The sequence below is a fragment of the Salvia miltiorrhiza genome, chromosome 7 (genome assembly GCF_028751815.1).
Source record: "Salvia miltiorrhiza cultivar Shanhuang (shh) chromosome 7, IMPLAD_Smil_shh, whole genome shotgun sequence".
Taxonomy (NCBI): Eukaryota; Viridiplantae; Streptophyta; class Magnoliopsida; order Lamiales; family Lamiaceae; genus Salvia; species Salvia miltiorrhiza.
In genome coordinates, this window is record NC_080393.1 from 55,845,119 (window position 1) to 55,860,711 (window position 15,593).

Genomic DNA, 15,593 nt, shown 5'->3' on the forward strand with positions numbered 1-15,593 from the left:
TATTATGAAGTCTAATCATCCTAACTTTGAATTAATGAACCCAAATAATACTCTTTTAACCGAGCCATATCAGATTATTTTTATGAGGAAAAGCATGATAACCATAAGTATAGGATTGTGGTAGCTCTATGGAGTGGAGTTGATGCGTATCAAGATTGTACAAAATGCAATGCCGCCATTGCTTCCCAGAAAAATAGGCGCCAAAATAGAAGGCCAAAACCTGTGGATATTTACCCCAACCAAGTGGCACAAGAACTCGACGATCATTTTTAGGAGCTAACTGTTGAATCCTGCATTTCTGAGCTCCCAAGTCGACGTTGGGCAGCGCCTTCCTCCACTCGCCCGTCTCTGCCTTCATCTCCCAAACCTCCCACTACAGATCCCCACACGCAACCAGGAGCGACAGACACCTCCCAGTCGACAGATAATAATAGTCGCGATCATGGTACTCGTAAGGGGCTTTACTCAGTGTAATGATCTCCGTCTCCACATCCATCGTTGCGCAGTACCTCCCCCTTCCCCAGTGCACGAAACCTTCACTAGTCAAGGGAGTGTTGGCGATGACACGTCGCCTGAGATGGTGGGGGAGGTGGTGAACCTCGACGTGCCTCCACGATTCATCGATTCCAACAGTGAGCACGTCAAGACTGAAGTCAGTTATTAGGTCTGGTGGCGATTGGCAAACAGTGTACGCTGCAATCGCTTTATACGCCGAGGAAGCTGCAGAGTATGCAAAACCATACAGGAACAGGTCATAGGCTACGCCTGTAGGCAATGGTGGGAGGAATGACTGCTTCGTTGCAGGATTCACGATCACAAGACGACGGATGTAGTAACCTTTGGCTTCCAACTCCAGAACTAAACCGTTGCAGGTTGCAAGAACTTCCAATTTGGAGATGTGATTTAGCTCAGTTGTGTGGATTCCACCGTCTGCGTTGGCTGTTACATAAAGTGGCAGAGTATTATACTTTACGGGTGATAGGAGGAGTCCATAGGTAGCACCGTGCATCTGGGCGTTGATGAAGGCATGAGAATGGATAATGCGGCACCACCGCCGCACGCGAGCCTCGCTCTCTCTTAGAGATGATCGGCCGGCAGACGGAGGAGAATTTCGAACAATAGCTCTGTGGGGAGGGACTCTATGTTTGTTGGCATCCCCTTTTTACACCTCCGGAAATAATAAGGCCGACTTCTATTGTATATCATCTGCTTTTATTGAATACAGATATGTCATATATATATATATTGTCAGAAACATGTGTTATCTACAAAATTTTTGTTTTGTATATATACAAGTGTTTTATCAGCCAAAACTTAAATGCTGAGAATAAGACAGCGATATGCATATCAATGCTTCTTTATATTATACTCTTACCTAAATTTCAAAGAAATATTTTTTGTTATGAAACATATATGCATATGGAATTTGAGGTGTAACCTAATTTTGAAAGAGAGGCATGTGCATATCAAACAAGGGAAAATATGAGGGAGTGCTTACCGATTTTCTACTAAGAATGTCGGAACGAGGATCCGAAACGCTGCAGCAGCGGCGGCTTGCGGAAGACTGGTTTCTGACGAGGCATTTTAGCTTTTCTATTTCCGGTGAACTCTATAGAACGCTGCGGCGGAGTAAATGAATTACAAGCCGTGTGTGTGCCGAAATAAACCTATAACCCAAAACATGGCCCATTCTAATTATCTAATTAAATAATAACTATAGCTCTATTCTCAGAGTTGAGATTCAGCGTTCCATAATTTTATATATTTCATTATGTTCCATGTTTATATTTATTATTTTAAAAATATATTTTTAATAAATAAAAGAGGTAATTGCCTGTAAATCCCAAACTTTACCCACTTTCTCATTTTGCACCCATACTTTAAATTCAGCCTATAAATTCCTTAACTTTGTTAGTTTTATGATTTTGCACCCGATATTGAATTACTTCCAAACCACATTTGACGTGGCAATATTATTTTTGACGTGGCACACACACGCGTCTCATAAATAATTGAACGACCTCGTTTTGTACAGATAATCAGCCATGTTAATTATTTAGTATTTCCTCATTTATGTTTAAACCCTAATTTCTTCCCTCATTGCTCATCTCTAAAAAATCTCTGGTTCCCCCCAATTTCTCAATAAACTATGATTTCTTGACAAATAACTAGACTATATATGCTCGAGCAATATAAGTACACAAGCATATATGCTTAAATGAAATTAGTTCTAAACTAATTAGAAATTAACTAATTCAAACTAGTTGAAACTAATTAGTACACGAGCATATATGATTGAAATTAGTTATAAATTAATTGAAACTAATTGAAATTAGTACACGTGGGGGGAAGAAATCTATTCTCCATGAATTTGTCGATGAATTACCCAAACCAGAATATCTTTTCTCCATGTCAAGAGAGTTTCGAGAGAAAGGAAATTGAAGAGGAGATCGAGAAAATTTTGAGAGAGAGAAAATGGGAGTAATTCAGTGTTGGGTGCAAAATCAGAAAACTAACAAAATTAAGAAATTTATGGGCTAAATTTAAAGTATGGGTGCAAAATGAGAAAGTGAGTAAAGTTTGGGAATTTACAGGCCATTACCCCAAAATAAAATTTATACTATGAAATATATTTTGAGATGTAATAAACTGAGTGATTGGACTATCCCAAATAAGTGTAGTTCATTACCCAAACTAAACAACAAGTAGTAATGAATTCAATTAATTGAACACTGAACCTCTCGGAAAGTTCCCTCAATCCATCGGTTAGTCGGGATACTCTGCAAGTGGACCTACGAAAAAAACCATCGGATTTCAAAGTAGCACGGTCTAATTCGCAAATGTCACCCACACGTTTAGCATATTTTTTCACAGTAGCAGGATCACTATAACTGACTCCATTAAGTTCGCCGCCATAAAACTCAACGGTTACACCTACTTGTTCAACACTATACTTGGATTCACTCACCGTCAACAGGAATGGACAATGTGGCATACTATTCTATACGATGAATGTGCAGCTAGGAGAGTTCTTTACTTGAAGACTTCAGCTTGGCCTACTTGAACTAACGACCATAAAGTAAATAAAAGTACATTTTACCCGATCTATTCGAAAGAAATCCAATTGTTCAACCTCCAAAAGTACCCAACCAAACATGAACTGTGGTGCATTGCAACGTCTAACCCTTTTCATTATACATATTATATATGTATACATAGAGTCTACACTTGTATGAAACATAGGTTTTGATTGGTTGTTTACACTCTTCTTTGATCTAAGTCAATTTTTGGCTAGCTCGTTTGATAATGTTGTTGGGTACATGAGTTATTGGAAAATTAATTAAATATCTCACTTCTAAGCTTGTAGTATTACTTTATTTCATTCAAAATATTCTCAGAGAATATGCGTTGACTTGCTATTGGCCGTGAGGTCATCGTCTGTCCATTCAAAGTGATCATAAAAATTCCATCTTATATCACCATCATAATACATACTATATCTGCCAACATAAGCTGATGTATCTTGAAGAAAGAAATACATACTATATCTGCAAATAATCTTAAACGCTATAAACAATAATGTATCTCTATATATGATATATAAGCTCTTTTAACTTAGTCATATCAGATTATTCTTATGCGGAAAAGCTTGATAACCACCAGTATAGGATTGTGGTAGCTTTGTGGAGTGGAGTTGATGCGTATCAAGATTGTAGAAAATGCAAGGAGGCCGCCATTGCTTCCAAGAAAAATAGGTGCCAAAACGAAACGCCAAAACCTGTGGATATTTAACCCAACCAAGTGGCACAAGAACTTGAGGAGCATCTTGAGGAACCAACTGTTGAATCCTCCATTCCTCAGCTCCCAAGTAAACGTTGGGCAGCGCCTTCCTCCACTCGCCGGTCTCTGCCTTCAACTCCCAAACCTCCCACGAGAGATACCCACAAGCAACCAGGAGAGACAGACACCTCCCAGTTGACAGATAATTATAGTCGCTTTCATCGTACTGATAAGGGGCTTCACTCAGTGTAATGATCTCCGTCTCCACATCCATCGTCACGCAGTATCTCCCCCTTCCCCAATGCATGAAACCTTCAGTAGTCAAGGGAGCCTTGTTGAAGAAAAATGGGCTGAGATGGTGGGGAACCTCGACGTGCCTCCAGGACTCATTGACTCCAACAGTGAGCACGTCAAGGCCATAGTCAGTTTGTAGGCGTTGTGGCGAGTGGCAAACAGTGTACCGTGCAATCACTTTATACGCCAAGGAAGCTGCAGAGTATGCAAAACCATACTCGGGCCAGGCATAGGTTGCGCCTCTAGTCAATCGTGGGAGGAGGAGTGACTGCTTCTTTGCTGGATTCACGAGGCGAAGGAGGCGATCTTTGAAATCAAACTCCAGAGCCAAACCGTTGCAGCTGGTTGCAAGAACTTCCAATTTGGAGATGTGATTTAGGTCAGATGTGTGGATTCCACCGTCTGCGTCGGCTGTTACATAAAGTGGCAGAGTATTACTCCAGTTTAGGGGTGATAGGAGGAGTCCATAGGTAGAGCAGTGCATCTGCGCGTTGATGAAGGCATGAGAATGGATAATGTGGTACCACCGCCGGCACACGAGCCTCGCTCTCTGGTAGAGATGATCGGCCGGCAAACGGAGGAGGATTTCGAACAATAGGTCTGTGGGGAAGGACTCTATGTTTATCTGCAAATTTTTGTTGTGGAACAGCATCATCAATCTACTAATCAATCGACTAACCAATTCAATAATTTGTATATGTGTTTTATCAATGTCTTTTTATATTAATCTCTCATCTATATTTCAAAAGACAATATATTTTGTTATGAAACATATATGCATACGGAATTTGAGGTGTAACCTAATTTTGAAAGACAGACATGTGCATATTATTATCAAACAAGGGAAAAATATGAGGGAGAGTGCTTACCGATTCTCTACTAAGAATGTTGGAATGCGGATCCGAAACGCTGCCGTCGGTGCAGCAGCGGCGCGGTGGCGGCTTGCGGAAGACTGGTTTCTTACGAGGCATTTGAGCCTCTCTATTTCCGGTGTAAAGCGCGGCGGCGGCGGAGTAAAAGAATTACACGCGGTGGGCCCAAATATATGCCAGCAGTTTCCCGCCAAAACCGAAAATAAACCTAAAACCCAAAACATGGCCCATTTAACAGTAGACGATCCCCAAACTTTTTTGTCTCATTTCATTTGTGTTGTTTGTATATATTCTCCCTCACTCACGCCGTGCCCATTTCCTATACACAAACTCACCCGAAAATGGGAGTAAATGCCATTATTTGCGCCTAAAATTCGTTTATTTCCAGAATCAACGTTCAAGTGTTGAATGTTTTGTCTAATTCTAATTCTCCGTTGGTTACATCGTTTTGACAATGGATATTGAGACCCAGATCCTTACAAAGAGTATAATCCCTTCTTTTTCTTTGACGGAACATAACTTGTATTATCTGATATCAGTGTTGATTAGCAATGGAGATTTGACGTGGTATGTTTGGGGGATGAAATCAGAAAGTGGTGAATGGAGATAGCAAACTGTTTGAGCTATCTTCTATGATGAATATGAAGAGTATTTGCAGATGATTAGTTTCCTCTATGGCTCTTATAATCTGTATTTGGTAGAGATACTGCAAAAGATAGCGTGGTTGCCCCTTCTTCAGATGTTATAATTATATGGTGGTATCTTCAAAACAGGCAAGTGGGACACCATTGAGGGCCAATTCCAGAGCCTCAAGCTACTATTATTGGATGGGCGTTACCGTCTAAAAAGTTGGACGATGGCAGAGAGCTCCCACTTTCCAGTTCTCCACGAGCTTCGTCTTCGCAGTTGGAGAAATAGCAACGCTGAAATCAATTACTTTGGAATATTGCTGTGAATCAGCGGTAGTGTCAGCTAAAAAGATAGTAGAAGAACAACATGATTTACAAGGAGACCAACTTGACCTTAATGTTCGAGTTCTACTTTGGGACAGAGACGAAACACTGCAGATCTGGGCAAGTCCCAACTTTGAAGTTACAGTGAGAGATTATACTACTAACTACTAACTCTTCCACCATCATAATATTCGGCCAACATAAGCTGATGTGTCTTCAAGAAAGAAATACATACAATATCTGCAAATAATCTGAAAAGTTATAAATGCAAATAATCTAAAACCCTATAAGCAATAATGTATCTCTATATATGATATATTAGTACGCCCGTCCGTGCTATGCACGGCAAGCATCAAAATTAAATGACATATATAAATAAAATTAATTAATAAATATAAATATTAAAGAGAATAAAATATAAGCAAATGTTAAATACTACTCCTTTGTTTTAAAAATAAAATAATCAACATCATTTACTCAATGAAAATTCAAATTTGAAAATGTAAAGTTTCGACTTTATATAAAATGTAATGATAATTATAGTTAGGGTTAAGTACCAAATACTCCTTATCGATGGCGTCCCTATCGCGCTCAGGACCCCATGGTCAGGACGAGCGCTATTTGCTAGCTCAACGTGGCAAAATCGAACCAAATACCCCCTGCGTTTTAACACCGTTAAGTCACCGTTAATTTTTTTTTTTTTAATTAAGATGGGCTCTATCTCTCCCTCCCCCCCCATCGAGCATCATTTCCCGGCGAGAGAACACCGCCCCTCCGCCGTGGTACACCGTTGGCATCTGCCCTCCCCACCGCGAACTCAGCAAATCTCTCTCACCTGAGCTCCGCCACCACGACTTCCCTCCCAGCAAGAACCCTCCGTCCGACCATCCATCTGCCTCTCCCTCATTGTTCCTTCGACGGCGACGTGCACCACCTCTGACTCCCTCGGCCTTTCTCACAAATTGACTCCTTCCTCTGCTCCAGACAGAACGATGGCACAGCCGCCGCCGTCGAGCTTTGGTGGCTTGCTCACAGATCGACGGTGCCTCTGGCGCCGCTTCTCTCTTCCTGGCAACGGCCAAAACGCCGCCGCCTCGCTCTGTTTCAGCCGTTGCCGCCTGTACTCCAAGCGACGTCGTCGTCCCTACAACACCCCACCCTATTCTGTTATCTCTGCACCGCTTGGATTTGCACCGCCTTGTTCACCGACAAGGATGCTCGAGGAGAGAGAGGAGAGAGAGAGAGCCCATCTTAATTAAAAATTAAAAAATAATTTTTTTAACGGTGACTTAACGATGTTAAAATGCAGGGGGGAAATTGCTTCGATTTTGCCACGTTAAGGTAGTAAATAGCGCTCGTCCTGACTATGGGGTCCTGAGCACAATAGGGACGCCGGGGGTATTTGGAACTTAACCCTTATAGTTAATAAACAATTGAAAATTATTTGATAAAATTAGTATTACTATTATTATAGAATATTACAAGTCATAATAAATAAATAAATCTTTTTATACACAAACATAGATAACAAAATTATATTTGAAATTATATTTTTAATATATCTATAACTAATTATTCATCTACAAAGTTATATTAAAATTAATATAATTTAAAAAACAGAGTTATATAATGAACCAATATATTTTCCTTCACGTTTCTTATATTCTAAACTAGTACTCCCTCCGTCCCAAACGAAATGTCATGTTTTCCTTTTTGGGCTGTCCCAAACGAAATGTCCTATTTCCTTTTTTGGCAATACACTCTCTCTCTACACTTAATATTTAAATAATTTCCACCAACCCACTTTATCTACTTTATACACATTTCTTAATCTACTTGCCGAAAAGAAATAGGCCATTTCGTTTGGGACGGAGGGAGTATTAAATTAAAATGATATGTAAAACACAAAACATGGTATCTACTTATTTTACCTTTTAAAACACAAAAATAAAAATAAATACATATATAGAAACAAATTTAGTAGAAAAAAAGGTAAACATTTCATTAAGGAGGGAGGGTTTAAAAAAATCGTTAAAGAGAGTAGGGAGGAAAGTTAAAAAAATTATTTTAAAATTTTAAATTATCATAAATTATTTATTTTAGATTTATTTTTTATGATTTTGAAATTCTAAAAATTCTAAAAATTTCCATGAAATCGTAGCAAAAAAAAGTTACAAACATATCTATGAAATCATACTTAAACATGTTATGCACAACAAAGAAGATAAATCTTTTAACAAAAGATAAAAAATATTGAAATGAAAAAAATAAGTAAATGATATAACGAAAAATAAAACAAAATATCAAATGAAAATAGATCATTTAAGAAAAAGAACTAAAATAAGAGAGATGAGAGAGAAGACACAATTTAATTTGAAAATTTAAATTTTAATATCTTTATTATTTTAAATCTATGTTATACTCCCTCCGTCCCAATAAAAGTGGCCACTTTTATTTGGGCACGGAGATTAAGAAATGATTGTTATGCTTTAATTAATTATAGTTCATCAAAATTAATGAGTTAATTCCTTCAACTTAACTTCTTCTTCTACAACCCAACTTCTCACTGCATCTGGCCGGCGGCGACGTTGGCACCGGCGACGACGACGTCGGCACCGGCGCCGGCGACAGCGGTCGCCCCTCACCCAAACTAGACTTCGCCTTCCTCCCTCTCTCTCTCAAACCAACCTTTCCTCACCTAAACCAAACTTCACCTTCCTCGATCTCTATCTCTCAAACCACCGATCTGCCAACAACCACCACAAACCAACTCTCCGTCGCCGGCGACCACCGATCTGCCAACAACCACCACAAACCTCTCTTTGAATTGAACAAAAAAATGAAAAAACCAGAACAAAAAAACGAAAAGAAAAAGGAATCTGCCGGCTCCCAAACCACCACTACCCTTAGATTCAGGAGCACCGGCCACCGCTCCTTCACCTTCACAGGCGAGCGTCGGCTCCCATCAAAAGCCCTAGCCCCCAAATCGGCCGCGGCGGCAAAGAGCGATTCGAGGAAAACCCAGAACGAGCGGCGGTGACATCAACGATCTACGCCTCGCCGCCATCAACCACGCCACCTCAGATCTAGGCGGCGGCGGCCACGGGGTGGCGAGAGGAAGAAAGTAGAGGCGAGGGACAGGGAGTTCAGGGGTGGGGCGAGAGGGAGAGAGCAGAGGCCAGGGTGATATGCACTTCGGGGGCGGCGGGAGAAGAGGGAGGTTGAGGGAGATGACCGGCGGCCTCACCACCGCCGGCAAAGATGAGAGACCGAGAGAGAGAGAGGGGGGTGAGCCGGCGGCTGGTTGCTGGCTGGGGAAAGGGCGGCGCCGTGGCTGGGGAAAGGGAATCAGGAGGCGGGGCGGCGGCGGGCGGCCGGCGCTGGCTGTCGTTCGCCGGAGAAGAAGAGAGAAGAGGGAGAAGATGAGAGAGAGGGGGGAAGAAGGGAGGGCGACTCAGTGTGAGTGTGTGTGTTTTGTGTGTATTTGGTTAAAGAGGGTTAATTAATTAAACTTAATTAAATACTAAATATTTCTATTTTAGGAAAGTGGCCACTTTTAATGGGACGCCCAAAAAGGAAATGTGGTCACTTTTATTGGGACGGAGGGAGTATATATTATATACTCCCTCCGTCCCCAAAATAAGTTTCTCTTTGGGGACGACACGGGTTTTAAGGAAAATGGTAAAGTGTATTGATAGTAGAGAAAAATATATTATAATTAGTATTGAGAGTGGTGAAAAGGTGAAAAAGTGTATAATTAGTATTGAGAGTGGTGAAAAAGTGAAAAGTAAGAATAAATAAAGTATTATTAGTGGTGGGATAGTTGTCCAAAAATAGAAAGAAAGAAAGAGGAACTTATTTGGGGGACGTCCCAAAATGGAAAAAGAGGAACTTATTTCAGGGACGGAGGGAGTATCAAATTAAAGCTAATATCATGATCTTTAATTTGACATGCATATTGAATATTTTATTTTTTATTTAAATTACACGATTTCTAAAAAGAAAGAAAGAAAAAAGTGAAAAAACAATAAAAGAAAAAAAAAGAACTTTAACTTGGAAACAAAAAACTGCTACGCACGTTTTGGTAGAATTTTTTTTGTTTAACACGTTTTGGTAGAATTGAATTGATATGTAATAACCAAAATTTCAAAAATAACTAAATTTTAAATTACGGCGAGAAAAAATAGCCATTAAACTGCTCTTTTATATAATATATAGATAAGCTTTTTTAACTAAACCAAATAGAAATAATAACGATTCTAATACTCTTTTAACTTAGCCTTTTAACTTAGCCATATCATATTATTCTTATGCGGAAAATATCCAACCGTGTCAAACCGTGTCCTCAAGAACTAACCGTGCACACTTAGTTCAATTTTTTTTTTCAAATTCCAGATTTCATAATTCCTAACTTATTCCATACATAAACACCTAATAATCAACTATCGTGCACTATTTAACAATACACGACACATAAATTCAAGTTTAACATTATACAATTTGCGGTTACTTACTGGAGGCGACGCCGGATATAGCTCTTTTTTCTTCGAATTACTCCGGTGAGGCTGCTCTCGTGCCGGTTCTTCCTCCATCTCGTATTCCGATTGAGTTTCACTATCGGTCATGGTGAATTTTAGAACAATAATATGGATAGCACGATTTGTTTACACGGTTGTTTGCTATGGGATGCACGCACGGTTGTTTTACACGGTTCTTTACACGATTTCTTCAAGAAATATGGAAGGGAGGCAGACGTGCACGAATTCTTTAAACAAATTTCATGATTTTTTTTTTGCAAGGGAAATGGATGCAGTCGTGCACGGTTATGCTAGGGTTTTTGGCAAGGAAAAGGGAGGCAGCCGTGTTGTGTAGTAGACAAGAAGAAGACAAATATTAAAAAGTGATAGTGAAAGAAGTGTTTTGACCAACTTTGTGTATAACTCACGTGAATGTTGAGCAAAAGGTAAGTTTGAATTATTTTTAATTGAATAATTTAAATGATAAATTGATAGTGGTGGGACCACTAAGGATATATTTGTCTTATCCTTCAAAATTGCCTACGAAACTTATATATTTATGGAGTAGGATAGAAAATTGATACTCCATCTTTTATCTTTTCGGTTAGATACGAATTTCCCCCAATACTTTAAAGGGCAAAGGTGCACATTAGCCCTTGAACTTGACACCCCTATAGCTTTTACCCTCTAGGACCGGTCAATGCGCGTTGACCTCCCTTAACTCCCGAAACAATGGTGCAGATTGCCCCCGCGTTAAACAACGTTTAACGCTGTTTAACTTATTTTATTTTATATTTTTTTGCGGTGGGCCCTACTCAACTCCCCCCTCTAAATCTTCACAGGAAAAACCCCCACACGCCGCAGAAATGGCCTAATCTGAGCCGCCGGATTTGCTCATCCCGTTCCACCACCGCGAGAAGGAATGCCTGCTGCAGCGCCCGCCGCTGCCTAAGGTGGAGAAGCCGTGTCGGAGCCCCGACGAGGTCACGTCTTCTCGAGGGAATCTGCTCCAAATTTGCGACGAATTTGCAGAAGATTTCAACTCAGAGTCGATTCTCGACGAGGAGGTCGAGGAAGGGATCGATATCATCATGGGAAATCCGAGGGCGGAGGGCGCCGCAGCCGAATTCCTCGATTCTGGCGTCATCGGCAGCGGATTTTGCTACGGTTTTCCTGTTGGAATGGGGTTTGATTTCGGGTGCGGGATGATGATGAGGGCTATGAGGTTGCAATTTGGTTGGGGTATGGCGGCGGTGGGAGGCGCCGCAGCGACCGGTGTACCTGTGGACGTTGCCGATGTTCCACTGCAACGGGTGGAACTTGGCGTGTGGTATGGCTGCGGTGGGAGGCGCCAATGTGTGCCTTCGCCGCGTGGATGCGCTGTCTGTATACGGAGCTTTGGAGGAGTTCGGAGTGACGCGCATGTGTGGGACGCTAGTGGTGACCGTCGGAGCGCTGCCGCCAACGGCCGTGCTAGTGGAAGAGAGAGAGAGAGCCGTTAAAAAAAAAAAAGTTAAACGGCGTTAAAGGGCCATTTAACGAAATGGGTTTAAATGCCCCTTTCTTTCGGGAGTTCAGGGAGGTCAACGCGCCTTGACCGATCCTGGGGGTAAAAGCTATAGAGCTGTCAAGTTCAGGGGCTAATGTGCACATTTGCCCTACTTTAAAAGTAACAATCTATATTTATGATGGAGTACTAGTAGTATATGTGATGGCATAATTTCTGGGTGAGTTGGATTAAATAATTCATAGGCAAGCTCGAGTTGCTCTTACATTTAAAAACATTTTAGCATTGACGATAGAATAGAATACATTTTAATTTTATTGGGAAGTCGAAGCCTAAGAGAGAAAATGCACGTTGTGGAGGCTTAGTCAAGTGCAAGACAATGCTCACTATTCTCGCGGAGAAGATGAAACTCTTTTGAATCTCGATGAACGAGCATGCATGAGTCTAAGAATAATTTAGAAAAAGAACTTCATAAATATTTGAATGGCACGTGCAAAACAACCGAAACGAATCATATTAAAAACTACTCGTATATCTTATATGACAAAATAAGGATGTCAACATTTAATTAAAACCGTACTTATTAATCGGGCTGCAAAAATTAAAACCCGCAGTTGACTTTGCACAGTTGAAGGCAGCTGCGGCGGCGGTTCAATCGGAGAAGTGAAGACAGAACAGAAAGCAGAAAGTTTGCTTTTGAATTTCAAATTAGGGATTTTAATTAATTTTAGTTTTTAGGTTTTAATTTTTATAATTTATGAATTTTTAAATATATAATTTAAATAATAATTATATTATTTCCGGCGGGCCAAAAAGCCTGATCAGCCCGACAGGCTCACTGGGCGGGTTTTTTTAGGCTCGTTTTTTAAGGGCCTAATTTTTTAGAGCCCAGCCCTAAACCAGGTTCTGCCAACATAAGATAAGCTGATATGTATTGAAAAAATTAACATCATATATCTGCAAATAATGTGAAACCAAACCAAATAGAAACAATAACGATTCTAATACTCTTTTAATTTAGCCATATCAGATTATTCTTATGCGGAAAAGCTTCATAACCATTACTATAGGATTGCGGTAGCTCTATGCAGTGGAGTTGATTCGTATCAAGATTGTAGAAAATGCAATGGCCGATTTCCATCCTAGAACAAAAGGCCAAAACCTGTGGATATTTAACCCAACCAAGTGGCTTAAGATCTCCATCAGCAAACTGTTGAATCCTGCATTTCTGAGCTCCCAAGTCGACGTTGGGCAGCGCCTTCCTCCACTCGCCCGTCTCTGCCTTCATCTCCCAAACCTCCCACGACAGATCCCCACTCGCAACCAGGAGCGACACACACCTCCCAGTCGACAGACAATAATAGTTGCTTTCATGGTACTCATAAGGGGCTTCACTCAGTGTAATGATCTCTGTCTCCACATCCATCGTCGCGCAGTATCTCCCCCTTCCCCAGTGCACGAAACCTTCACTAGTCAACGGAGTCTTGTTGAGGAGACATGGCCTGACATGGCCGAGGAGGTGGTGAACCTCGACGTGCCTCCAGGACTCATCGACTCCAACAGTGAGCACGTGAAGACAGTAGTCAGTTTGTAGATAATGCAAAACCACTTTATACGCCAATGAAGCTGCAGAGTATGCAAAACCATACGTGGGCCAGGCATAGGTTGCGCCTCTAGACAATCGTGGGAGGAGGAGTGACTGCTTCTTTGCTGGATTCACGAGGCGAAGGAGGCGATCTTTGAAATCAAACTCCAGAGCCAAACCGTTGCAGGTTGCAAGAACTTCCAATTTGGAGATGTGATTTAGGTCAGATGTGTGGATTCCACCGTCTGCGTCGGCTGTTACATAAAGTGGCAGAGTATTACTCCAGTTTAGGGGTGATAGGAGGAGTCCATAGGTAGAACTGTGCATCTGCGCGCTGATGAAGGCATGAGAATGGATAATGTGGTACCACCGCTGGCAGACGAGCCTTGCTCTCTCGTAGAGATGATCGGCCGGCAAACGGAGGAGGATTTCAAACAATAGGTCGGTGGAGAGGGACTCTATGTTTGTTGGCATCCCCTTTTTACACCTCCGGAAATAATAAGCCCGACTTCTAATCTCTATCATCTGCTTATTGAATAACATATTATCATAAACATGTCTTATCTACACATTTTTGTTTTGGAATAGCATCACCAGTCATCACTCTACTAATCAATCGATTAACCAATTCACTAATATGTATACAATTGTTTTATCTGCCCAAAATTTAAGCCAAATATTTGAAATGCAGAGAGTAACACGGGTATTGAACAATTAATTTTTTGTTTTGGAACAGAACAGAATCATCACTCTACTAAATTACTAATCAATCGACTAACCAATTCGCTAATTTGTATACAACTGCTTTATCTGCCCAAAACTTAAATGCTGAGAATAAGACAGCCATATGCATATCAATATCAATATCAATATCAATGTCTTTTTATATTAATCTCTAACCTAAATTTCAAATAAAAAAACCTTTTTCTTATGAAACATATATGCATACGAAATTTTAGTTCTAACCTAAATTCCAAATAGAAAACCTTTTCTTATGAAACATATATGCATACGGAATTTCAGCTCTAACCTAATTTTGAAAGACAGCGATCTGCATACCAAAAGGGGAAAATATGAGGAAGAGTGCTTACCGATTCTCTACTAAGAATGTCGGAATGGGGATCCGAATCGCTGCCGTCAGTGCAGCAGCGGCGAGGAGGCGGCGGCTTGTGGGAGGCGATTTTCCGTCGAAGCATTTCAGCTTTTCTATTTTCTGTGAATGTGAACTGTGTAGAAACTAGAAAGCGGCGGTCGAGTAAATGAATTAAAGGCTAAGCCGCGGTGCGCCCAAATCGAAATAATTGGAGTACAATTTACAAGGGAACAAATTTTTATTTATTTATTTATTGGTGCATGAATACATAAATTTTTGGAACAATTCTTATTTTTAATATGAATTTTAAAATATATATTGTAATGGGCAAAATTCGTACAGTCCATTTGAATAAATATTCGCGGCCCAAACATTTAGCCCAATCCGAAAAACTGAATTAATGTCAATTAATTCAGCCCAACCCGGTACTTTAGGTCATTAAGGCCCATCGCCTCAAACCCTAGAAGGGCAGCGACTTGGGGAGAAAGAAAGGAACAAGGTCAGGGATACGACCCCCCCAAAATATCGGAACGACCAGGGTTTAAGGGGACGTGCCAGCAAAACCCTAGCCGTCAGACCATCGCGTATAAATAATAACTTACTAGGTCATTCGACCTACACAATCATTCGCACTCCAACACGTTCTCTCGCTCTTCTCTCCCCTCACGCACTATTCTGCCTCCACGCTCTCAGCCTTAGGTTTTCCGGTGATCAGATCAACCGAGACGACCTAACGACCCTCGCTCATTGTTCAATCGCCTTCAACTCCGTCGACCGGATCAATCCGATTTAATCTTTCATTTACTTTCAATTGTTTTCAATACGATTTTTATTAATATTGTTTATTGACTTGAGCGTCGGAGGCCCTTCCATCGACACCCCCACCGGTGCTCCAAGAAGGGCTCTAACGTTGTTCGTGTTTCAGGTTGCTAGTGCCCATCGTACCGGACGACCCCGACGTCCTTAACTGTAATTGTTGGATCCATCCCCAA

General features: G+C 40.9%; 2 protein-coding genes across 2 annotated transcripts; both read right to left on the reverse strand.

Annotated features, from left to right (window-relative positions):
* Positions 1 to 3,521: 3,521 nt before the first annotated feature.
* On the reverse strand, positions 3,522 to 10,808 carry LOC130994887 (putative F-box protein At5g52610). The gene is made up of 3 exons (XM_057920008.1): positions 10,414 to 10,808; positions 4,944 to 6,139; positions 3,522 to 4,699 (listed from the first exon to the last, which is right to left on the reverse strand). Exons 2-3 carry the CDS (start codon positions 5,043 to 5,045, stop codon positions 3,620 to 3,622), a joined length of 1,182 nt encoding a protein of 393 aa, XP_057775991.1. The 5' UTR covers positions 5,046 to 6,139; positions 10,414 to 10,808; the 3' UTR covers positions 3,522 to 3,619.
* Positions 10,809 to 12,853: 2,045 nt separating this feature from the next.
* LOC130994882 (uncharacterized) lies at positions 12,854 to 14,771 on the reverse strand. Its single transcript, XM_057920003.1, has 2 exons — positions 14,600 to 14,771; positions 12,854 to 14,033 (listed from the first exon to the last, which is right to left on the reverse strand). The coding sequence occupies exons 1-2, from the start codon at positions 14,702 to 14,704 to the stop codon at positions 12,936 to 12,938; spliced, it is 1,203 nt and encodes a 400-aa protein (XP_057775986.1). The 5' UTR covers positions 14,705 to 14,771; the 3' UTR covers positions 12,854 to 12,935.
* Positions 14,772 to 15,593: the final 822 nt, after the last annotated feature.